The 26,905-nt window shown below is 40.6% G+C and overlaps 1 protein-coding gene across 1 annotated transcript in view; it reads left to right on the top strand.

Annotated features, from left to right (window-relative positions):
- ncoa1 (nuclear receptor coactivator 1) overlaps positions 1–26,905 on the top strand; it is a 189,332-nt gene that overhangs the window by 88,584 nt on the left and 73,843 nt on the right. Inside the window, exons 8-11 of the mRNA XM_076272387.1 lie at positions 19,456–19,554; positions 21,839–21,979; positions 23,259–23,406; positions 23,556–24,567. Of these exons, the coding sequence (XP_076128502.1) occupies positions 19,456–19,554; positions 21,839–21,979; positions 23,259–23,406; positions 23,556–24,567 (1,400 nt within the window). The remainder of the gene's footprint in view (positions 1–19,455; positions 19,555–21,838; positions 21,980–23,258; positions 23,407–23,555; positions 24,568–26,905) is intronic.

Below are 26,905 nucleotides of genomic sequence, written 5' to 3' on the forward strand. Positions count from 1 at the left end.
TGCAGATTCAAACATGCGCTCACGCTGCCTTGACACGAGCGCTTCCCTATGAATAACACAGTGCGTCCATTGCGCATCGGGTGCTACCTGGGCCTAGGCTACAGATAAAAAAAAAAAAAAAAAAAAACTCCTGTTTTTCGCGCCCCACCTGGCATGTCTCCGCGAACCAGTAGAGAAACGCTGGTTTAAGGGAAACGAATTATTGAAGACACTCACCAGCCCCATTAAGGCAAAGACCACATTATATTTTTGCCCATTTTCCAAATCACAGTGAATGCAGCCAGAATATTATAATGCCCTGGCTTCTGTTATAACGGGCCAGTAGGCTACAGGGAACCCGCAACGTCCTCTATTTTCACCTGTTGCTGCAGCCGTCATGTCGGGATCTGGGGGTGTCTCAATGAGTTTCACATTTCTGTGCCGGCTTGCTAGGTGCTTGCTCAGATTTGAGGTGGAATTTTTCGCTGTAGACAACATGTTTCTTCCCATGAAGAGTGTACAGCGTTAATGTTTTTTTCGTAATGTCTGAACTGCAATGAATTAAATGCTCCATGTTCGCACTCTCTCCCGCACTCCATGTCTTGCACACGTGTGTTTGTTTACATTTATATCGCGCAGCTATAGCCTACATCATTGTCACCAGTTAGTCTCACAAAATCCATATGGCAAAATCCCAAATTATTTTACTGCCTATGACAAAATCACGGTTTAGTAACGCAGTAATGCAGGCTTGCAGGAAAGTAAAGTAAAGTTACTAATTACTAATTTTGCAATTGTAATCCCTTACTTTACTCGTTACTTGAAAAAAGTAATTGGATTACAGTAACGCGTTACTTCTAACGCGTTACTGCCCATCACTGGTCGGGACTTATTTTCCCGATAATGACCGGCGTTCTGTACATTATCCCTTATGTATTATTGGGTCAGATGGGATCGGGGAGTGAAAGCATTCCACTCTGTAAAGATTCTACTGTGATTTGTAGTTATTAATAAATATATCATAACTTTTGAACAAAACAAAACAAATTAATGCTGTTTTTTTCACTGAGTAGAGGACAATATTTTGAATCTCATACACTAGGTTTTGTGTATGAAATTGGGAGAAAATTTTTATTTATCTTAACAAACTGATATTTTTGAGGTTGGAAGGGCTATTTATCCTGATTACAATGGTGGGTATATTGTAGGGGTGTCACGATCAATCGAAATTACATCTCAATCTCGAACTTAGACCTCAAAAGTAGAATCGACGTTGCAGCCACACCCCCAATGTCACGTCCAGCATGTATGCCAAGATGCACACATGCACGTGCTGAACTGCGGCGTCAACACTCCTCTGATTTTAGGCTGCAGCCATTTAAAAAATACAAAAAGCCCCTTTTGCTACTTTGAAATCACCGGTGTGGAAGTATTTTGTCGTTCATTTACGTCAATTAACACTAACTTAGCATACTCAACTTAGCAAGTGAAAAGATGATCTAGGCTAGTTACAGTCCAAAATTACTTTAAGGCTTAAAATGCACATTGATAAGCACACATTCCATGAACACTAACTTTGGGTCTCTTTGGAGTGTGCTGAAACAATCAAATTATCATTCTGTGTTGTTTCATTTCATTATGTTCACGTCTCTGTTTAGCCTAACGTTTGTTCTGTTTACATTACAACCTCGCGGTTGGAACGGTTTCAAAATAAAAAGCGGTTTCAAAATAAAAGCCCCCCAAAAGAGAAAAGGAAAAGGCCAAACAAAGTAAACAACATATAAGGCAGTGGTTCTCAAATGGGGGTACGCGTACCCCTGGGGGTACGTGAAGGCACTCCAGGGGGTACGTGAAATTTTAACCCTTAGAACCCGATTGACGCAAAGTCCGTCAAAAAACACACCCTTTCTTCTCTGTTACATTGCTCTGCAACTGTTCATCGCAGCAAGATATTACGTGACACAGCAGAAGTGGGGCTTTCCAACTAGACCACGCACTTGTCTACGTTAAAGTATGAAAAAGTCTATAGTCTACAGTCTATACTTCTCTGCGTTCACCTGCGCACCCATATCATATGAAAGAGTAGTTTCATATGATATGGGTGCGCAGGTATGTTGATCTTTCTGGCTTATGAAAACAGACGAAGTGACTGCAAAATAATAACGTCATGTACAAAAACCAACGCTGCACACCCATTACTCTCGCGGACCTGTGATCACATAGATATGCCACACATGTCAGATGAAAGAGGAGACACAGAGCCATCATTTGATACCAAGTACATCCTTCTGGGTTATAAAACAGACGAAGTGATAGCAAAATAATAACTTCATATAGCTCGACTTACCTCACGTTTTTGTCTGTTTTTGTGGCAAAACATGTTTATAATCCAACGCTATTGTGTGTTTCTCTATGGCAAATAATGTTCATAATCCGGTTTTGAGATCCTAGCAAATTCCTTTATGGCATCCAATTCAAGGCTCACATTGCATCCCAATTTGTTCGACAAAGAAACACCTTTTTTGCCTTTACTTTGTTCATGGCAATGCAGTAAAAAGTTGTAGAGAATCATAGGTGCAGACACCATAGGCACACACTGACTAACACGCAAACTCGGGTCAGGTCAGATCAGTTCTGTCACAGATATGGAGCGCAGAAAGGTCATTTTTAATCACTAAATAAAAAATGGCATTTATTTCTGTAAGGTGCACACCACATATGTCTGTAAATTGCTCAGCCCCAGATAATCCCATGGCAATGATATTACCAGATTCAGGACAGTCTGCCCTACACACACAGGAAATGCATGTAGAGCTATGAGCCTCCTGTGGTGAGATACATGTCAAAATATAAGAATTTTTGCATAATACGCTTTTTATATTTTAATTGTTTAAAAATCAAAATAAAATCAATGCTAGTACTAATACATGAAAAAAGTAGAATCCATGCAAAAATACTTTAAAAACCATTATTTAATAAATATTTCAGGAAAAATACAAGTTCATAAAAACGAATTTTATATTTCAGTAGGCTATTCAATTACCCACGAGTCCACCCCCATACCAGGATGATTCGACCCTACCCGTCACATGCCACCCGCCATCACCTGTCAATCACTGTCAAAACTCAAACGATGGATTCGTGGTTGAAGCGTAGCGGTAATTCTTGTGCGCTGGTTAGGGGGTACTTGGCTGAAAAAATATTTCTCAGGGGGTACATCACTGAAAAAAGGTTGAGAACCACTGATATAAGGAATGCATTAATAGTAATATATAAAAAAGAATCAAATCGAATCGTGACTTTAAAATTGAAAATTTAATCGAATCGAGGATTTGGAGAATCGTGACACCCCTAGTATATGTAGCATAGTCACACAACAAGCCTTTTTGTGCCACAAGGACATCAAATATGAAAAAATGGTGCAAATGGTGGTTCGGCACAGTTTGCAATGGTTTTTTTTTTTTTTCTTTTTTTCCATTCAACTGCATCTCTTCATCTTCATCTTTCTCACTTTCTTTCACTTCTTTTTCTAAATGTCACTATCTTTTGTCTCTCTCTCTCTCTCTCTTCCCTACCTCCCAATTTCAAATTCCCTTTAATCTATTTTAAAAAAATGTACTTGCATATTCAACTGCTCAACTTCTAAGGCTCTCTTTCTTGGTGTTTCTCGACATTTAAGTAGGAATATTGATGGTTCTTTGGTTATGGTTATATGATTTGGCAGACGCTTTTGTCCAAAGATGTTGCTTAATTCTACACTTCCTCTGCTCAAGTGCAAACATAGTGCTGTCTCAAAATAATAATAACAATTTGCACACTTAACTGCTAAACTTCAAAGGTTCTCTTTACTACTACCTAGCAACATCCATAGCAACCATCTCAATTACCCTAGCAACCACAATATCCACCACTTTATTTACCATTGCAACACTGTCTACCCTAGTAACCATCTCAATTACCCTAGCAACAATCTAGCAACCACTACAATAATGTCAACCTAGCAACCAACATGATTACCCTAGCAACCAGAATAGCAGCAATTTTATATAGCATAGTAACCATTATGATTACCCTAGCAATACCCTAACAACCACAACTATAATGTTAACCTAGCAACCACCATAGCAACAAACATGATTAAACTAGCATACAGTGGGCATCGCTTTCAAATGGCCATTTCAGTCGCACATTACGAGGCGTGAAGCTGCGTGAAGCTTTAGTACCACTTTCAGCCACTGTGCGTCGCTCTGCCACTGTACATCGCTCTGCCTGCCGCCCCTTCCGAAAAAGCTTGATTTACCTCGATTTAGGCTACTTGGGTATGGCTTAAGGCTTGACTACACGGTGGTAACAAAAATCGAAATATGCTGTCTACATTATTGTCAGTGTTGGGGTAACGCAACTACGCAATTCAAAACAGTGGTGTGATAATTGAGCCAGTAGAGAAATAACTGTTTTTTTTACAGAATTTATCTGTAGCCTTGGGTAGGCTTCTGCGACGTTGTTAACAGGCTACGCTATAGAGGCTTAGACAACTATGACCCACGTTTTGGTTTCGTAAATTAATTTGCCCTACTTCTTGACTGCAATGTAGTCAATTGACTGTTTGACATGTCATTTTTATTTTTCTGTACAATAAACAAATACATCTGCTTTATGCCGCAGAATTACATTCATATTTGGAACTTACATAGTCCAATACATCGTTACACTACGTTAGTGTTTCCCAAAACCATAGTAGCAACGAACGTTCGCAACCACTATTGTAAAGTTGTGTAGTTACAACTACACCTCGACCTGTGGTAGAATGCTAGTAGAAGCATAGTTCCAGGGATCTTCATGTCAAAGACGTCACTGATGCCAGTTATTTGTTTGCAAATTAATAATTATAAATATATTTAGGTTTCTAATTGATATTTACACTTCTAACCACCATACATCCATATTTTAAAATGCCCAAGGCAGAAAATACATAAATTAAAAGTCAATTTGCAGCCATGTGCACGTAAGTAAAAGTCACACACCTGCAGATAATAATAAGGTGGTGCACACTTTTTGATGAGTCAGCTGAGAATATGTAGCCTTTGATTTTCATGGAGGGGGGGGGGGGGGGGGGGTCCTTGTTAGTTTACGCAAACCAAGCCAAGAAGGCTGATTCTGATTTTGATAATATGATCTGCACAAAAGATAAACTTAGGTAAACAACGATGTCAATATTGTTGTCAAAATCTTAACCCAGATTCAAACTCTTGGACAGGGGACTGGTAACTGCTGTGCAACGGCGGCTGTCATCTGCCGGCCTCAATGCAATGCGCCACAGAAGTATGTGCAGGTGCCCGTTCACGTGCTACTAAACGTCATTAACTACCTTAGTCCAGACTACTGAAGTTTGGAAACTATCATGGTCCAAACTTACAGTACTATATAAGTACGATAGTTTTGGGAAACAGTCGTAACTTACATGTTGGTTAGTTGAACGATGCATCCTGTTAGTAAAAAGCTAACCTCCTTAGTTGTACGGGAAACGTAGCCCTGGCAGCCAATGTAAATTTCTGCCGCTAGAGGCGCGTCTAGATTTCTAGGCTACGGGAAACGCACCCCAGATCAGCTTGTAGGCCATTAGCAATCTGTTTATTTTATTTTATGAAGCCTACACAGTAGATCACGTGCCACATTTTCACTTTCAATAGACAGATGCAATAGCCATTGGTCAAGTATTGAGTATAAAGCAATTAAGATAGTACCCTATACAAAAAGTACTTCATACTATCATAAAAATTCGTTAAAACGAATAGCATTTTGCAACTTGACAAAACACTGGATTAAATATCGTAGGCACAGGAGAAAACTTGTACATCCATTGGCCCGTGGGGAGATCACATGCCAGTTGCCTCTCCCATCAGTGCTATGACTCGTTCGGCTGTGAGCTTGTTTTGCAAAAAAAAAACTCTATTGCAGATATCAATGCGTCTTTGTTCATGGGTTTGGCCTCACAGCAGGGGCTTAGACAACTATGACCCACGTTTTGGTTTCGTAATTTGCCCTACTTATTGACTGCAATGTAGTCAATTGACTACTTGACAGGTTATTTTTATTTTTCTGTACAATAAACAAATACATCTGCTTTATGCCGCAGAATTATGCACTTGGCCGCAAGCAACGCACGCAAGAATCTGTAGGCTATTTGTGGCTGGTTACCAGCAAACAATGTTTAATGCATTAACTCAAGACGTCAAACATTTTCTAAACAATACAAACTGCAGCAGCAGGCAGCAAATGTAGAAGAGTCATTTCCAGTGGAAGAACAAAATGCTGAATGAAGCCCAAAGATATGAAGGCATATCTGGCAAGTTGTTCTTTTTTTAAGACGTAAATGGTTGGGCTATAGGCCTAGTTTGCAAGAAGGAGACATAAAGCGTGAGCATGCCACACTATCCACAGCTGTGGTAGCGGGGGTAGGAGGATTACTGTTAGTGCAGGATTTATATAAAATTCTTCAACAGAAGGCCTGCCTCGAATGCAGGCTTGCCCAAAAAAAAGGCCTGTGGATTGCGCAGCCTACAGTAAGTAGGTCTTAGTGAGTTAGGAGTCCTCTAGACTTCTTTTAAGCTGTCTCAGAGGTGGAAAGTTGCGTTCGTTGGGGGCAGGGCCGGATTAACAATTCATAGACCCTTGGGAACAAATGTCTGATGGCCCCCCCTGCCCCCCAGCCAACGTGAATCGGGCGGTCAGTTAATAGGCCCATTTAAGGCACGAGCGCATCTGTGAGGCCAAGCCTCACCAAGTAGCCCGTTTGTTTACAACTAACATTACATTTAATTAAACTGCTTATAGGCTATGCCGAAATAGTTTCAACAAATTTTTCAGTGTCGGGTGAATTAGGAAATGCCTTATGGCTGAAAGCTGCTTGGGATCCCCCCTGTCAAGCAATAACCATACAAAAAGTTAAAAACAGATGACATGATGCGCGTCACTGACATAATGCGCAAATAATATAGCCTAGATATTCCAATATATTCGAATACATGTGTTTATTTTAGAGGGGATATTTGAACGTCATTTTTGAGCAATTTTGACAGCCTTAGTCCACTGTAGGCTACGCCAATCGTCTATTAAAGGAACACGCCACCCAATGTCAGTAGTAATATATGTTCTTACCTTAACCCTTAGAACCCGATTGACGCAAAGTGCGTCAAAAAACACACCCTTTCTTCTCTGTTACATTGCTCCAGAACGGTTCATCGCAGCGAGATGAAACCTTTATTGCACGACAGAGCAGAAGTGGGGCTTTCCAACGAGACTACACACTTGTCTGTACGATCAAGTATGAAAATTAAAAAAAATCATGAAATTAAATCAAATTGCATCATATTTACAGTCTATACTTCTCTGCATTCACCTGCACACACATTACTCTAGTTTGAATTACTCGCGAACCCGTGATCACATCGATATGGCAAGCATATTAGATGAAAGAGGGGGCACAGGGCTATCCATTGGTACCATGTTTATCGATCCTTCTGGCTTATAAAATCAGACGAAGTGACTGCAAAATAATAACGTCATGTACACAAACCAACGCTGCACACTCATTACTCTCGTTTGAATTACTCGCGGACCCGTGATCGCATAGATATGCCACGCATGTCAGATGAAAGAGGAGAGCTATCATTTGATACCAAGTACATCCTTCTGGGTTATAAAACAGACGAAGTGACAGCAAAATAATAACTTCATATAGCTGGACTTACCCCACATTTTTGTCTGTTCTTGTGGCAAAGCATGTTTATAATCCAATGCTATCATGTGTTTCTCTATGGCAAAGCATGTTCATATTCCGGTTTTGAGATCCTAGCAAATTCCTGCATGGCATCCAATTCAAGGCTCACATTGCATCCCAATTTGTTCAACAAATAAACACCTTTTTTGCCTTTACTTTGTTCATGGCAATGCAGTAAAGAGTTGAGAATTATTATGACTGCATACACACAGGCACGCAGGCTAACACGCAACCTCGGGTCAAGTCAGGTCAGATCAGTTCGTGTCACAGATATGGAGCGCAGAAAGGTAATTTTTCATCACTAAATAAAAAATGGCATTTATTTCCGTAAATCACACAGCAAATATTTTTGTAAATTGCTCAGCCCCAGAGTATCCCTCCAACATGGCAATTATATTGCCCGATTCAGGACAGTCTGCCCTACACACACATGAAATGCATGTAGAGCTGTGAGCTTGCAGTGGTGAGATACATGTCGAAATATAAGAATTTTTATAATACACTTTTTATATTTTAATTCTTTAAAAATCAAAATAAAATCAATGCTAGTATTAATACATGAAATGATGGCAGATCCGAATAGCCTAAACTCTCCTGAAAAAAACAATATATAATATATGTGTGTGGCACTTACAATGACCAGAATAAATCCTTATGAATAAAGGTAGTGAAAATGCCCTAAAAACAGCTTAGGGTTCTAAGGGTTAACTTTCACGAGTTGAGTCATACCTCTCCCGTGTCGGTACGTGCACTCAAACGCTCTGGTGCGCGGCTGGACTGTGTTAGCATGTTGCTATGCTAGCGGGCTTTGCCGTAACTAACCGTAGAAGTAATCAAAAACATCCACGTTTTCCCGACTTAAATACAGTTGATAGAAATGTCTACGGCCACGCAACATGAAACGTGCCGATTTTCCAAGTGAATAAACAGGAGAACTACAATGTGTGGCGCAATAGCACTTGGGAGTACTTCGACCTAGCGTAGTAGTATTGTTAACACCTAATTGTAGATCCTATCCACCACAGAGTTTAGAATCCATGCTGGATCGACCCTCAGCCTCTCCCTCCCCTCTGAGCGAGAGAGAGGCACACACACTAGAGATGCGCTGATGGGCTATTATTTGAACCATAACTGCATAGCAAAACTTATCATCCATCAGCCATCCATCAGCACCAAAGTTTTTTGACCAATTTTGCACCCGCCCACCATCCGCTGTTTGTTTTAAAGTAGGCTATATGGGTGATGCAGCGCTGCTGACGTGAGGCTAGAAAGCCCTTGCCTGTTCTAGAAAGACTGATCCAATGCAGCAAATATATTAAAAGGCTAAAGCCGTACATTGGCTATGTTGTAGCCTATCCCCAGAATATCAGCAGCAAACTCAGTCTCTGTCTCGCAAAACAGTCTCCAAATAAAACGCACATCGGCCTGTTGCCTATTCTACAAACAAGAGCTCTCTTCAGCGAGGTAGATGAACTTATTCATCTGTGTCTTTGCGTGCCTGTTTCAGTGGCCTCCTCAGAGCGTTCTTTCTCTTCTTTTTGAAAGTGTAGGTTAAAGGCTATACTGTGCGTTTATGATGTTAGCATTTGTTGTAGGCTATATTTGTGATATGTGGATCAATTTAATGTAGGCTAGCCTATGAATATTGCGTTGTGTAGGCCTATGTTATGCATATGTTTTGAGTCAATGTGTTCTGTCTAATATGCTGTGCGATAGGGTCTTTAGCCTGTTTTGACACCCATGTCAGAAGTGTCAATAATTATTACGTTTTATTAATGTTGGTGTTCAACAGTTTTATATTTCACGTGTTCACCGTCGATTTCGGTGCAAGGCTACAGCAACTTTGTTACCTTACTAGTGTAGCGTCAGATAGCAGACGGTTACTTTGTTTGCGTTAGTATCAATCTGTGGTTTGCGACATTTTGTCGCATTTTTTCTGTAGTGTAGGCCTAGCCATAATGTTCTTGACAGTGATGTATGCCTGTGCTGTGTGTCATGCAATGCCAGTATGCTGTTGTCCATTAACAGAGAAAGGCGTTTAAATAAAATACAATAACTTTTTTTACCATTTCAATAAAGCCTATTTTTCCTGGCAAACTACCCCCCCACCCCCAACCAAAACTCACTTCCCATGGCCCTGGGGTGGCGTGTTCCTTTAACATCTTCCACCTAACCCCGGTGAGTGGGGGTCGCTATAATGCGTGTGAAATAGCACCATTGAGTAGCCTATGCGAAATAGCCTTAAAATCGTTCCGGTGTTGTGTGCCTTCTGGTTTCTCCACCTACTGGTTTCCTTGCGCGTGCATGCGCTGCAGCAGTTGTCAGACATTCACAAACAAGTTGTTTTAGGCGGTTTGAAGTCGCTTTTCATACGCCATGAGCGCTCGGCTACATTACAGCCACTCGGACAAAAGACATGTAAAAAAATATATGTTTTGAAGACTAGCATTAAACTGGATTCGATCCCGCAAAAGCAACACACGCGTGACTCTCTCCATCCTGATTCCCTACTCTTTGAGCCAACTATTGAGCCAACTAATATGTTACGCGAATCAATTAACTATTGTAGGCTACCATTAATTAATAACGTAGGCAACACCCAGGTAACATGTTGTCCAGGCTATCTGAAACAAGGGGTTGCCTCTCATCTACAACAACTGGTTACCTTGGGCTGCTACAGTCGTCAGTGCACTGTGCACAGTAGGCCTATGCTACTCTTTGTGGTTGATCAACTAAAAATAAAAGATGTATTTGGTGATGACGTTATTGTAGGCCTAGTAGACCTAAATTCTGAGAAATTAAATGGTACGAGAAACGATCTACATAGCGCACCAGACCGCGATGTCTTCAAGGGTTGAATGAAGGGAGTTTTTGTATTTTTCAAGTCAATAAACATTCTTAATTTTCGAATGTCTTTGTCAGGGAACATCTGACTTTTAAAAACCATAGGCCTGGTAGTCGCTCAGACAAGGAGTTATAAGATAAAGGCAATACCATTTGTGTCACCTAATGCAGTTCAGTGAATTAGAAAGATACCATCAGAAGCCAACAATCATAAAGCACCTGTGCGCGCGCGCTCTCTCCCCTGCGCATGAAGCTGTCTGCGTGTTGTAGGCTAGATTTGCGTGAGTTCTTTCTATCTGCTTTACTTTTGTGAGTTGCGACCACCCAATCTATGTTATAGACGTTCTATGAGGTACCAGTGTTTAGCTGTGTCACAAAACGATAAGCTTTGTCAGACTACTTTTAAAATGATATTCAGGGCTATATACATTTTAAACATTCGGGGCTGAAGACCCGACAAAGCCTTGCGTTAATTCTTCAGGTGGGAAGTGTCAGGAATTTTCATACGAGAGACGCTCTCATTGGTGGTTAGTATATGGAGTAGGGAATTGACAGCAACATATCCAATCACATTATGAGAGATGCTGAATTTAACATAAACTGCGATGTTTGATTTTAAATTAATGTAAATTTAGCTGGCACACATGGGTGCTCGATGTTTTCAGTGGGTGCCCGAGAGACGGAGCACCCACGGTATCGGCGCCTATGACAAGCGTATCTCGCGGTTGCATCCATTACAAACAAACATGCAATGTGAATGTCTGGGATTGGGGAGAGCACTAAATGCTCTTCTGAATAAGCACAAAGTCAAGCCTTTAAATGAAAAACACTCTTTAATAATCAAAAAAATAAACGCTAATGAAGTAAACTTGTGACCATCAAAAACCGTTTATCGCCTGTAACTCCATGATAACAGGACATAACAGGAAGGCATTTGGCTGAGCAACGGAGGTTAATATGCTCTATATTTTGTCCAAATGATGTCTGTCTATCATCGTTGCACTCGGAGAAAACCAGAATGTTTAATTTGTCCTGCGTTTCTTCTACGGCTGCAAACGAGATTCACTCGCCGTTAACCAAATATTTCTTTATTAACCACCCACCCCCTCCCCCCTCCCCGAAACCCTGTGGTAAACATCTGATTGACAAATAAATAGAGAGGTCTACACATACAAAAACGTCACATACAAGTGCATGTACAGCCCCCCAAAATTATACAGAATACAGAATTCTTATAAAGTTTAAAAATAAATGAATAATAATAGGAATTAAAATAAAATAAAATAAAATAATAAAAAAAAAAACACAAAAAAGGGGTAATAATTAGTTAGACAAGATTGTCAGAAATAAAAGCTTTAACATGGTCAAAAGCAGTTCTCCATCTCATCAATGTTTGGGGTCTAGCCCCATGTATCCTAGCGGTTGACAGCTCCATCGAGATAATGTCAAGCAGACTAAGAGCCCATAAACGCCTACACTTTAAGTGTGGGGGGTTCCAGCGGCTAACTAGCAACTTCTTAGCCGCTGTAAGAGCAGCAAGAAGAAGGCTTGTCTGAAAGAGTGTAAGTTCAAGCTCTGAGAAGTCAGTTAAGAAAAACAGGTTAGGAGTTAAGATGATATCTCTGTCCAACAAGACAGAAACATCATTAGCCAACTGTTGCCAGAAAGGTTTAAGAGCTGAACATTCCCAGAAAAAATGAATGAAGGTGCCCAGTGGCCCTTGTGGACATAAGTTGCAGTTAGGAGAGCTGGAAAGACGCATATAGGATCGTTTTAAAGGCGTTAAATACATTCTGTGTGCTAATTTCCAATGTATCATCTGATGATTGGGATTTTTAGAAGACATGGTTATCTTCCCATGTGTGCTCGGAAAAAGTGTCTTGTACATTAAATTGTAAGTCTTTTGACCAAACTGCAACTACTCCTAAAGGTTTGTATGAGGATTTGAGGAGAAAAGAATATATGGATGAAGCAGAGTTTAAAAGAGTGTTGTTGAAAAACGTTAAATTACGGAGAGGATGTAGAGGCAACTCTGCATCTAAAGGGACCCCATAAGCACGGAGAGCTGACCTAATACGCAAATACATAAAGAACGTAGAGGCAGGAATGTTATAGTGAGCTTTAATATCCTGAAATGACCTTAGGCCTTTGTCATTGAACAAGTCTCCAAGAATGGTAAGGTTGTACTCTGCCCACTGAGAGCATCTGAATGGGGAGTTACCAGATAGAAACTTATGGTTATTGAAAAGCGGAGAATGATAGTGCCAGTTTGGTATGGGACCAGCCCGCCTTTCCAAAGACTTCCAGGTGGACAGTAGATGGGATATAATCGGGCCAAAACGGAGATTACATTGCTTAGTTGAAATACTGCAAAAGACCAAGTCTTTTAAATTATATGGAGCCACCAAGGACTCTTCAATGGCTTTCCATGCCACTTTGGAGCCAGCGTTAAACCAAACTAATAAAGGGCGAAGAGTAAATGACTGAGCATAGAGTTTAAAATTAGGAAAAGAGAGACCTCCATCTATCCTACTGCGCTGAATGGTGGTCAACTTAATGCGAGGGCGCGTCCCATTCCAGATGTATTTAAGCAGTGTGGAATCAAGTTGGTTCCAGAAGTGAGCAGGGGGTGGCAAAGGCAACATGGCACTGTAAAAATTCACGCGAGGGAGGATATTCATTTTAACAACTGAGATGCGGCCAAATAAGGAATTAGGTAAATGTGTCCAGTTTGAAAGGTCTGCGCTAATATTTGAAAGGATTTTCTTAAAGTTTTTGTTCACAGTATTGTATAGCGAGGGATAGATGTCTATGCCTAAATAATGAAAAGTAGAGACAACTGGTGCAGTGTTGGGAAGAGGCACAGAGCTAGAGTCAAAATTTAGGGGAAGAAAACACGATTTGCTCCAGTTAATCTTATAACCTGAAAGATAACTAAAATGGTCAAATAATGCAAGAATATGCGGTATAGATGAGGCAGGCTCATTTACGAATAATAAAATATCATCAGCATATAACGAAATGTGGTGAGATGTATTTTTATCTCTGATGGGTGGAATTATGTCTGACTGCCTGATAGCCTGAGCTAGGGGCTCCAATGACAGAGCAAACAACAAAAAGGGAGAGAGGACATCCCTGGCGCGTACCTCTACTCAAGGAAAAGGGCTGTGAACATATTTGTCCCGTCAAAACAACCGCCCTTGGGTTACTGTATAATACCTTAATCATGTTAATAAAGCCGGTGCCTAAACCCATATGCTCCAGGACAGACCAAAGGTAGTTGAACTCAAGGCGGTCAAACGCTTTCATAGCGTCTAAAGAAAAAACACCACAGGGGGTCTCTGACTGATCAGCAGAATAAAATATATGTAGTAAACGACGTCTTGAGGCTGAACGAGATTTTATAAAGCCAGTCTGGTCTTCGTGAACCAGCTTGGTCATAAAGGATTCCAATCGCCGTGACAGAACTTTTCAACAGAAGGGAAATAACAGCCGTATTGATATCTTGCCTGAAGGACCCATGTTTAACTGAATAAATGATCATGTCTAACATTAGTGGACCCAGCTCAGACCAAAAAGAGGAATACAACTCTACAGGAATCCCGTCCAAGCCTGGGGATTTGCCTTTACTCATATATTTCAAAGATTCCTCTAGTTCTTGAAGAGTTATCGGTTCAGCAAGAGAAGAAGTCTCAGCCTCAGACAATCTAGGTAAGTTAAGAGAAGAGAAAAGAAGAAAATGTAGGTTTGTCACAGGAAGACTCAGATGTATACAGGGTAGAGTAGAAAGAACAGAATGTGTCATTAATACGTTTCGGGTCAGTGAGGACTTCGCCAGAAGAGTGCTGTATAGCAGGTATATTTGAAAATGTTTGATTATTCCGCAGTTGTAGAGCTAGAAGATGGCTGGGCCTACTCCCATTGAAATAGTAATTTTGTCTGGTTCTTTGAATGAGGAATTCTGCTTTAGCTTTGAGCAACTGATTCAATTCGGTTTTCACCACACTAATTCTAGTGGAAGTTTGTAGAGAAAAAGAAACCTGATTTGCTGCCTCTAGTGAAGAGAGCTCAGACTCAAGGTCAGAAATGTTCTTGATACGTGATTTATGTAGATATGATGCATATGAAATTGAAAAGCTACGGATAAAGCCCTTGACTGCTTCCCAGACTATGCGTGGATCATCCACTGAGCCTTGATTGATTTTGATAAACTCTAAAAGGTTAGCTTTAAATGACATACAGAAATTCTCATTGCGAAGTAATGTAGGATTGAAGCGCCAGCGAGGTGCCCGAGAAGGTCGATTAGCTAGTGACAGTCTAAGAACATTACTACCATGATCAGAAAGTGACATGGGACAAATGTCTGAACTAAGTAAAGAAGAGGAAAGAGTGCTAGAGATGAAAACAAAATCAATTCGTGAATAAGACTTATGCCTAGAGGAAAAGAATGTGTAGGTTCTTCCAGAGGGATTAAACATACGCCAGGTATCCAACAAAGACAATGAAGAAATGCACTGCCTAAGTTTGACAGTGCAGAGTGACTGTGAATGGGATTCACTCTCACCTGATCTATCCAGATCATGTGACATGACTGCATTCATATCAGCCCCCATCACCACTTCACAGTCAGACAAATTATGGAGATAACTGGTTAGTGCAGAAAAGAAGTTAGGATCATAGGTAGAAGGTGCATAGACAGAAAGAAAAGCTAACCTCCTATTTTCAATCAAAACTTTAACATGAGTTATTCTGCCATCTGTATCACTAGCCTGCTCGAGTATATCAATACGAAGATTCCTCCGTATTAGTATCATCACACCTTTAGTTTTATCATTAGATGTTGAAAAAGAGACCACTTTGTAAAACTTGTTATTGCACCTGTGAACATCCTCTTTCTTAAGATGTGTTTCTTGAATCGGCACCAAATCAATTTTCCTCCTCCTCAACAAATCCAGAAAACATACACGTTTATGGGGACCATTAAGGCCATTAACATTCCAACTAAGAATATGTAAGTCAGTCATAACTATCAGATATTTGAGTGGATGAATGACAAAACAAAAAATTAAGAATTTGTCTCACAAGATGTTTACCATTACCCCACCCCCCTTCCCTCCCAGAAGTAAAAAGTGAAAAAACATAAAGAACAATTCCCTCACTGCAGAATGGGCATAGAACAAGCCCATGACTGCCCACCCTCTTAGTAATCCGTGACATCAGCACTGGTGTGCACTGGGATCTGACAAAAGCCGAATGAAAAACAAAGACCATCACCTCTATGCTTTAGTAGTCTATGAGGTAGGCTAGGAGAAGAAGGGAAAAAAAAAAATAAAAACAACCACAAGTTAGCCATGTTACGGCAGTAGAGACTACAACTAAAACAGATGTTCTTTAGACATCCATAAGGCTAGCTTGTAGGTAGTGATTCAAAATGAATACATTCTCCCATACATAAATAAAAAGGAAGGGTAAAACATTTTTGCCGGTAGAATAAGCACTTTCCTTGAAAACAAGGTATCATAAAGCTCAGAAGAATTGTAGGTTTAACTCAAAGGAGAGGAAAAAATAAAATAAAAACGACGCCAAGATTTGCCGTTACGGACAGATAAAGGACGATGATGGCAACATGGATTAGGTAACACGAAACATAAAACCTAGCATGAAAGAATCCAAACATTAGTCCATTGTTCCAATGTTACCTGTATCAACCGTTTCAGATAGGGAGTCGAGTAGCTGAAGTGCATCCTCTGGTGTTTGCAAAAAGGAAGTCTCACCATTAAAAGTCACTTTCAGAGTTGCTGGATACTGAAGAAAGGTCTGAGCCCCCTTGTCCTTTAGCTCCTTTCTCACTGCAGTAAACAAACTTCGTTTCTTGGCAGTCGTGTGCGAGTAGTCAGAAAAAAAGCTGAGGATCACTCCGTCGTCCAGACGAATAGGCCCATGTTTTCTTACTTCACGTATGGCATCACGGTCGTTGAAACGAAGAAGTTTGAAAATGACGACTCGGGGTCTCTTGTCGATAGTGGCATTGGCATAAACGCGATGAGCTCTTTCTATTTCAATCTCTCTGTCCACCAGCGTTGGTAGCCACATAGGTAAAGATCTTTTGAGAAAGCCCACTACATCGTCCTTCTCCATACCTTCGGGGAGCCCAACCAGACAGAGGTTATTGCGTCTGCTACGGTCCTGTAGATCAACTAGCTGCTGCTCAACAGTGTCCAAGCGACGTGCATGACTATTCAGGAGTTTCTTCTGTTCTCTCTGTTCCCCAGATATCGAGTCAATTTTCGAACACATAGTAGCCATATGAGAGGATAGCTCGCTTCTCATCGTTGCCATTTCAGATTTCAGTACGCACTCAAGTCTTTCCAGAGTGTCCGCCATTTTAACATTAGCTGTAGGTCCAGTACCAGAACTTTCCGTTAACTTTTTTCTTTTCTTTCCTTTGCTTTGAGGATGAGGGCGTCAAAGTCAGCTGTTTACGTGCCGTAGACATTTAGAAAAGCAAACCGGCAAAAATAAATCAACACAGTCGACATTAAGCGAGGATAAACGTAGAAATAAAGTGGCTTATGTCAGGAGCTCCCTCAGTGAGCGTGCAGCTCCATGGATGCGTCACGTGATCTCCCAGTTGGGGCCTTTTTGATGTCATCCGAAAGTTGGTTCCAGAGCTGAGCCGCATAGCAGCTAAAAGCTGCTTCACCATGCATAGTTCTACTAAAAAAAAAAAAGGTTTTACTAAAAAGTTTTTCACCTGGGACCTGAGAGGATGAGAAGGTGTGTACTGCTGAAGCATGTCTGATAGGTATTTAGGTCCTGCTCCATTTACTGATTTATAAACAAGCAATAGTGCTTTAAAGTCAATTCTGTGACTTACGGGAAGTCAGTGCAGGGACTTAAGAATTGGAGTAATGTGGTCAGTTCTTTTAGTTTTTGTTAGAATCCTAGCTGCTGCATTTTGTATCACCTGAAGCTGTTTAATAGTCTTTTTAGGAAGGCCTGTGAACAGTCCATCGCAGTAATCAACCCTGCTGGAGATAAATGCATGAATGAGTTTTTCTAAGTTATGTTTTGACATCAGCCCTCTGAGTTTGGCAATATTTTTGAGGTGGTAAAAAGCTGATTTAGTTATCGCTTTCATGTTGCTGTTGAAATTTAGATCACTGTCAATTAATACACCAATATTTTTAACAGTATCCTTTGCCTTCAACCCTTTTGTGTCAAGGAGAGTGACAACCCTAAGTTTTTCCTCCTTTTTACCAAATATAATTACTTCAGTTTTTCTTTGTTCAGCTGAAGACAATTTTGAGACATCCAGGTGTTGATTTGTTCTATACACTGACACATAGATTCAGGAGGACCATAGTCATTTGGTGACGGCTAAGTAAATGTGTGTGTCATCTGCATAGCTATGATATGAAATCAAATTAAAATTGTCCTCAAACTGCCAGACACTTCCTAGTAGGCTTCTGCCTGCCTTCCTCCTGTAGTCATGAAGAAAATAAACACCAGCACAGTTCTCAACTCCCGATTAGCTGAATGGGCGTTTTACTTTTTCTTTTCTTGTAAAAAAAAAAACCTCCCTGTCGGCTCAGTCGACATGGAGTTAAAATATCACCGAAACACCTCAAGTTTAAGCTACAACATGGGTCGGCAACAGGCGGCCAAAGCTGTCCTACCGAAATTATTTGGCCCAGCCAAATTATTCTGGTAGTCCATTTTTTTAAAAAATGCTTTATTTTACAACATCGATTTACAAATAGCCTATTCACCAATCAGACTGCAGGTGGGTGCTTAAACAAATATGAGAAAGAAGACCAGAACGCACTGGATCCTGCTGGCCTACTCTGTGCATAGCCCTCGGCCAGCGCTTCAACATTGCGACCAGCGCTTCAACATCTGTTTCGTAGTGCAGTATGATATTCTTTTCAAACAGTGACCGTGTTGTTGCATATCAGATACACAGGTTTTGCATTTGTGAAACTGGGTAAGATGAACGCAAAATGTTCTTTCCATTCCTCTTTATAGGCAAACAATAAACATTGTAACATTGTCAGGAGATGGGTCAACCAAGTAGCCTATTTAAGAATAAAAGTAAGATAGACTTTATCCAAAGAAGTAATTAGAATAAGTCTGTGTCAGTGCTAAAATTATTGTTGCCTAGTGTAGTAGTGCCCACATTTACTATTCACAATATTGAAAGGGGAGATAAGTGAAATTAATTACTCAAGTATACCATCAATGGGCCCATACATGGTTTATTTTTTTCACAAGTTATTTTTATCCATTTTCCGGTTGAATGTGTTATGCACTTCATTGAAATGTGCTGTAGGCCCTACATTTTGCACATACACTTGCATATTTCTCAATATGAAAACGTCCTTATTTTCAACTGAACTCTAAGACAATGAACATACAAAGTATTTTTAGTTTGTTATGCCCTTTATCATGTGTCCTACGTGTTGTGCATGCACTTCTGCTGTAGCATTTATTTCAGTTTATTCAGCTATATTTCTGAAGACATTGTGTCTCAGGCCTGCTGCAAATTTTTTGACATTTGATTTGAAATAATCAAATGTCTTAAAGTTAATTCATAAAGTAACTTTCTTTGCATTCACTTGATTCCCAATCAAGATACACTGCTAATAATTGCTATACATTGTTAATATGGACTTCTGGAAAGTTCTGAAATGCAAAATAATAGAATTTTAATCATGTGATGAAATATGTGATTAATCGCGATTAACTATAGAAATTCAGCGATAAAGACAGCCCTAGATAATTCAAATGCTTTGACTGTTTGGACTTCGACACAATTGGTTACCCGTTTTTTTTTTTTTTTTTTTGCACAGACCTGCAGAGCTGCCTCATCTGTGTTGCTTGCCGAGCACCCCGTCCACAGCAGGCCCCTGTTGTTACGGAGTCCTTCATCACAAAGCAAGACCCAACAGGTAGCCCACTTGAAAGCTTACCCTGATGTCTTACACTTGTCACACTGTCAGCCCCAGAAATGAACTGATCTTCAGAAAAAGCCTGGAATAGTGGATTAGATGCCTTTTGTTTTGCACTGGTGAACTACGGATGATTGCATTGCATTCTTATTATTACAGTTTTAGTATCACACAGTTCCAAGTCAGATTCACAGCCATTCAAAGCAAATCTATATGGATGGGCTTGTTACAGCTGAACCTGATATAATTCAGCAATGTCAAATCTTTTAATTATTCAAATGGTATTCTGGCGATTTAAGAACAGTAGTCTTAGTAAAACGTCAACGAAACCTTGGGCCTCACATTTTAGTAACTGAGTAAATGAAGTTGAGTTTTCAGAAAAATCTAATTCTGTCCAAGCATCTCCAGGGCACCAGGCTAAACTTTCACATTGATTGCACTGGTGTGCCAGGTCATGCCACTGCAAATAATACGTGATCAGTGGTCAGCGTCAGAGCTAAGAGAGGCAGAGTAGGAACGACTCTTCACAGAACAAGGTTTTTCCCCATACTGTTGTATGGGTTTTTTCACCAACCTCCATAGATTGTATGAGACAGCTTTGTACTCCATGTTCCCAAATGCATGCCCCAAGTTGTATGTAGTAGTGTGTTTATTTAGGGCATTGCAGATGGAATGAGTTACCCATGGCTTTTGGTCTGGTTATGGCCTCATGGTGATTTTGGGGACACTAGCTTTCCAATAAACCCTCCTACTGCTTCCATAAACACACTGATGTTATCAGAGCTGCATATTTACACATCCCAGTCCACAATGCTCAGTACATCCTAGACAGTGGCCTCAGACTGCTCATGTTTTAGGTTTTGTTTGTATCTAGGCATATTGCAGCGTGTTCAGAATTGCTGAATGTGAAGTGGTTGAGCTTTGTACTCGTTAAATAAAATGTAGCAGTGATCAAGTGTCCACTCCCCTCTGGTGCTACATGTGATGTGCTGGTAAAAATTTGGCATCACATTTTTGAGACTGAATAAAATCCTCTTTCCCTATTAAAGGGGAACTTGGCAACTATTTCAACGTAATAAACCCGTTTAGAAATCATTTGGATGGTTAAATGACCTGTTCTGGTGAAAATGACTTTCCCCGCTGCCCCTAGCATCCCCAGGCAGAAAACCAACCTTGCAACATTGAGACTACCGTCCCGGAAAGAGAAGTGAGAAACAAGAAACTCGTTTTAAATCGTGTTTCTTACCTTGTAACATCCACATTGTTTTTCCGAACTTATGCTAACCGTTTCGCTAGCTTGTAAACAAATCCATGTGCTTTATCGTTACCTTTTTCCACAGTTTGAAATAGCATAATGCACAATTTCTCCAGCAGAGGGAAATATAGCTAATCCTGCCAAGTTTCCCTTTAAAGCTGCGTCCAGGTTGTTACTCTAAGTGCCTGCTGAGAGTACCATACAGTGCATCAGTGCTGTGTAGTTGTCCACTTGGAATATAAACAGTGGTCACAATGACTGACATAAACTCCTGAGATAAAAAGATGCATTTTACCGAGTTTGACATGGGAGGGTAAGACAACATAAAAACACACTTAAGTGCGACCTGAATAGTGTCAAACGGGGAAAACATAGCATTAACTTGAAATGAAAGAAAATGAAAAAAAAAATGTAATAAAGTTCATTTCATTGTCCACGCGCAAACACTCAAACCAGAGTTTTTGAAAATTTTCATTTTGGCTGGAGTTGTTAAAAACAAAACGCATAATTGAACTCATAACTTCAAATTGGTTGTCAGACATACTGTAACCTTAAACCTAGGTGATCACCCAACTTGTGCTTTCTGCTTCTGGAGTGGCCACCGAGGTCCTCAGCCTTAAACCTCATCCAAAACATGTGGGGTTTTTTTATTTATTTTTTTAGATAAAGCAGAAATAGCCTGCAATCCAGACATCACTGGGCTGTAAGCTTTTGGATGTGTAGAGTGGTTTAAGGATACCAATTTAGAGGTGTCACAATCTTGTGGTTACATACCATATGTCAGGTTACAGGGGGTGCTCCACTAAAAACTCTCATTTTGTTTAATGATTTTACATATTTACTTCTTAATCTTTTTTCATTAAATTTGAACTTCATTGAATAATAAGTATTAAACTTATTCTGACAGTATTAAAAGACTAGTTCATATGTTTTTATTAAACTGCAAATGACCAAAATGTGATACTATATATATATATGAACTATCCATATTATCAATGCTGTTATTCAGATAGCTTGCATGTACTACAGGAAAAATAATCTCCATAGAGACGAGTGCTCTAAGAGCCACTGGTCGGCCGGGTTGGGAGGACCTGGTCAGGAAATGCATCTATGCCTTTTTCCAGCCCCAGGGCAAGGAGCCCTCCCATGCCAAGAAGCTCCTTCATGAGGGTAAGGACAAAACATATTTTTTGAAGGGCCTAGCACAGAAGGTGCAGGACCCCATTGTGTTTCTACAGTATGTATTCTTATACTTTCTTCTGCCATGGGAGCCTATGGCAGCCCATAGAACAGTCGGGTGAAAAGTAATGAAATTTGGCACAGAGACAGTCCCATGATTCATTTCACCAAGTTTCATTTCTGCACCTCAAGTTCTCTAGCGCCACCAATGGGTCAAAGTTGCCATTACATCCAGATTTTGAACTTTGAGGTATATTTGGAATCCTTGGATGATGCCGAGTTCAACGCACCTCATGGCGCCAATTTCCGCCATATCAGACCTTCCACCATATTGGATTTTATTAAAAGCAAAACTAAATTTTCACAGGTCACAAATTTGGTCTGATTTTCACGAAACTTTGTACAGATGATCTTCCGACCAAGCCTCACAAAAGATAGTTATAGGCGTTTCGATATTCGAAAGCGTTCGCTCAATACATCCAATCAAATTTGACGGCAAAGCCGCCAAACAGGAAGTGAGCTCTAATCTCAGCAAGGCTTTGATGTATGAAGTCCAAACTTTGTAAAGGGACTTGTTAAGTGATTGTGATGACGCACTAGGAAATGTACATCATTTGGCCTCTATAGGGGGTGCTACAATACAGGAAGTGAGCTTGTCTCTCAGCAACGCTTTGATGTACAAAGTCCAAACTTGGCATAGGGACTTGGTACCTGATTGTGAGGACGCACTAGGACATTTGCATCATTTGGCCTCTAGGGGCGCTGCAAGTGAAGTGAAGCTCTGAGTGGAAGTGAGCTCATATCTCAGCAACGCTGGTGTCATTTGACCTCTAGGAGCACTGTAATAAAGGAAGTGAGCTCATATCTCAGCAATGGTTTGATATACTAAAGTCAAACTTGGTACAGGGGCTTGGTACATTGATAGTGAGGACGCACACTGAAATTGGCGTAATTTGGCCTCTAGGGGCGCTGTAATAAAGTAAATAAGCTTATAGCTCAGCCATTCTTTATCGAATTGCCATGAAAGTTGCTGAGTGCTTGCTCATGCCATGGCAATGCCATTCCTGCTAGTGTACTGCTAGGCCCCCACATTGCTGCTTGCAGCTATATTCTTTTCTTCAATTTTCACATTTTTATGGGAAAGAGGGCTTTTGTACACAAAAGCTTTGTGACAAAAGCCTGTCTCTGCCCTCGTTTGGTTTTCTTTTAGATGTTTTTCTTAGCCAAATAAAGTAGGATTGATTGCAGACATATATTTGTCTCTTGGTAGTGATGACCCATGGTACAGCCATCAGTCCACTGTACCACTTCATACTCAGTGATGGAACTTCTCTCAGTGCCCAGACACGTTGCAAGTTTTGCTGCCCTCCTAATCCTGATGTACAGCCCTTCATCATGGGCATCCACACTATTGACAGGTAAAATGCAAAATACAGATCAAATTCAAATTTTCAAATAAAACTTGGTGTTGTATTTTTAAAGGGTGCGACCATTTCAGGGCCTCTCTCTGGGAAGGCGAAGTACAGTTTTGATGCCCCATACTCATACGTTTTATTCCCCCCTTCAGGGAACACAACACTGCTTGCTCTCAGGAAAACTCTACCCCTCGCCTTCCACTACCCCTTAGCAGTTCCAGCCAGTCGCTCCTTTGTCACTCCCCTGCTATCCAACCAGCCAGTGAAATTGTCAACAGCCTACATTTGAACAATGGCAACAATGCCAGTACAGACTTAGCTACACCCACTACCCATGGAGGGTACCTGACCCCAAGTCGTGTTGGCCTCCAACAGGTCAGCAGCCCCTCTACATTGAGCAGTCCCCTCACAGTAACCCCTACCTCTTTCATGTCTCCCAGACCTCCACAAGGGAGCCCTGGTCTGGGTAGCCCTCGTGTGCCTGGAGGGCACCCTTTCTCCCCACCTTCTTGTGGACCAGGCGGCCTGCACTCTCCAGCAAGTGTGCTTGCCGGCCAGCAGATAGGTGAAAAAGGAACAGGCACCACCATAAGCTTCTCCCTTCCCACGAGGCAAACACTCACCCCTACTAGCTCCCCCATTTGTATACCCCCTGGACAACCCATGGAGGAGACACAGATTGGGGATGATGACTCCAAAGTAGCTGTGCTGTGCAACCTGAAACTCAATCAGCTGCTGGATGGGGGAGTGTTGGTCTCAAGTAGCCAGTCAGCTAATCAAGAGCCTTCTCATCTCCCACCTCTATCTGTCCAGTGCCCTGCCTCACACAGTACGCTGACGGAGCGCCACAAAATTTTGCATAGTCTTCTACAAGATAATAGCCCCGTGGAACAGGCTGATGCCAACAGGAAGGAGCCTGACATCAAGAAAGAGCCTCCAGTCAGCCCTAATTGTGGCTCCAGGGAGCCTCAAGACCACCAATTGTTGCGCTTCCTCCTCGACACAGATGAGAAAGACCTGGGAGACCTGCCCCCACCAGCTGCTCTCAGTCTGCAAACAGTACGTGTGAAAGCAGAGAAGAAAGGAAATGGAGGAACAGAGAGTGTATGTGCTGCAAACACAGCCATTAACTCCCCAAAAGAGAGTGAGAAGACCAGTAGCTCGGTATGACACAGTGTACACATACATAAAAACAGTTCTGACATATAGTGCTGCTAATGTTGGTTTGCAGATGTTGCATTTAATCTAAACTAATCTAATCTCTATTTAGTGGGTATTGGTGCTATAAAGCTTAGCTTTTACTGTATTTGTTGTTGTCAGTTCACTATTGTGGCTAGTTTTCATAAAATACAAAAATACTGCAAATTCACTAGCCACCTTACTTATATATACCTAAAGCTCTAAATGGGTGGTTGACTTATAAGCCCCAAAAAAGTATTTTTAAAATACTTAAAATATTATCCCTGAAAATTCTTTATTTATGTTGCTGTGATTCTGAGATTTTCAAATATATATGTGGTCTTTTAGATTTTGTAATTAAATCTCTATTTATTCACCAATTTGCTGTATCAGTACCCAAAATTGTCATATGGTGTGACGTGAAAGCTATTTTATTTAAAATGAAAAGGAGCATTTTCTTTCTTATTTAACTCACTTCACCATATATTTTCATCATGACTGTTTTGATACTTAACATTTCCTTGTTAAAATCTAACCCTTTTTCCCGGGGAACATAGGACCTTTTTAAAAAAAAAAGGGTCCTATGTCCCCCGGTATGTATTGCGACCGGGGAACATAGGACCCTTTTGGGGGAAAACGGGGAACATAGGACCCGAGGAACATAGGGATGACCCCCTAATGATGCTAACCGGATTTAATAGCAATTTAGCCAGTCGTCTTGCAGAATTGTGAATGTTTGGATTACATGTGCATTCTGAGGAGGGATGCGCTTGTTGAGAGGGAGAGAGAGAGAGAGAGAGAGAGAGAGTGCACGGGGCAAGGACTCATTGAGAGTCTGTGTTGAAGTAGGCCTACTTCTATCTCCTACTCTGGTAGAGTTGCACATACTATCTACAATGCAAGATATATTTAGGCTATTTATTTATGGACAACGTGTAAGGCGGGAGGTGTGTGTTGCTTTTAATTATCGAATGTTCTATCGAACATATTTTTTATTGATATCGATTACATGTCTATTGCGATACATATCGCCCAGCCCTAAGCATCACACGAAATATAACATATCTCCTCAATCTTTCAAGTATTTTAGATTCATTCTGATAAACCTTGTAATAATTTTAACAAAATGCTTGAGACTTCTGCTAACACTATTTCCTTTGTGCTCTATTGACATTTTCATGATTTATCAGTAACAAAGCCTTTTTTTCTCACAAATGTGAATGTCACACCAAATGACGACATATGATGAACTGCACCACAACAGAATTTGTCAAGGCAAAAAAGTGTTTTATACATTTAAAATTCAAGAAAAACCAGTTAAAGAAATCACTAGGGCTCTAACGATATACGATTCGAAACCGAAATCGCAACATTCATATCAACGATACTGTGTCGCTGTGTGAAAAGGCAGAATCGCGACACACCTTTCTAGTGTTTCACGCAGTGCTTTGCATCTTACGCGGCTGCAAAAGCAACCCACATCTCCCGCTTTACTTATCGGTAGTCTACGTTGTCCAAAAACAAACAAATAAATAAATAATGATTTCATACCTCTCCTTGCTTTCATTGTAGAATATGTGTGCAACTTTACCAAACAGTATAGAAGTAAACCCCCTCTCCTTGCCCCACTCTCTCTCGCGCTCCCTCCCTCTCCTGCTCAATGAACACGCGCGACTTAAATAAAACATTCACAATCGTGAAAGCAAGGACGCATAGAAGACGACTAGCTAAATTACTATTAAATCCGCTTAGCATCATTAGCATGCTGCACATATTTGTTTAAAACTCTTGCATTGAAGTTGACTGATCATCTCAATACCAACGTTTCCCAAAAGGGCCTGTCCCAAGGAGAACAAGTATTACCTTGAAACTTAAACACACATGGGAAAACTGAACAGTCCAATCAGTAGACTATGATAGGCTAAGCTAGCCAACTATGCTACTTTGTTTACAATATTTCCAGGCTTTAACCAGACAGCTGAATTAAAGAGGTAGAGTTGTAATAAAAAATAGCAGGCCTAGGCCATAGGCTAATCTGCATAAAGTGTGCTGTCATAAATATCAGTCATTCAGAAAAATATTTTTATATCAGGATATAAAATAATAGATATATTATATTGTAATCCTCTGGTGTTCTAAGGGAGGCTATTGAAATGTTATTTAATAAAATGTCTAGCCCCCCCCAAAAAAAAAAAAAAAAAAATCGAGATTTGTATCGAACCATGAGGTTGGTGTATCGTTACAGCCCTAGAAATCACACAAACTAATCGGGTTATAACAATGGTACTAGAGATGTACCGATTGTAATTCTCTCTTTTCTTTA

This window comes from Alosa pseudoharengus, unplaced genomic scaffold, assembly GCF_046254945.1.
Source record: "Alosa pseudoharengus isolate Yale_2024_CS ecotype anadromous, Long Island Sound unplaced genomic scaffold, YU_APseudo_1.1 YU_APseudo_1.1_scf_7, whole genome shotgun sequence".
NCBI classification, from domain to species: Eukaryota; Metazoa; Chordata; class Actinopteri; order Clupeiformes; family Clupeidae; genus Alosa; species Alosa pseudoharengus.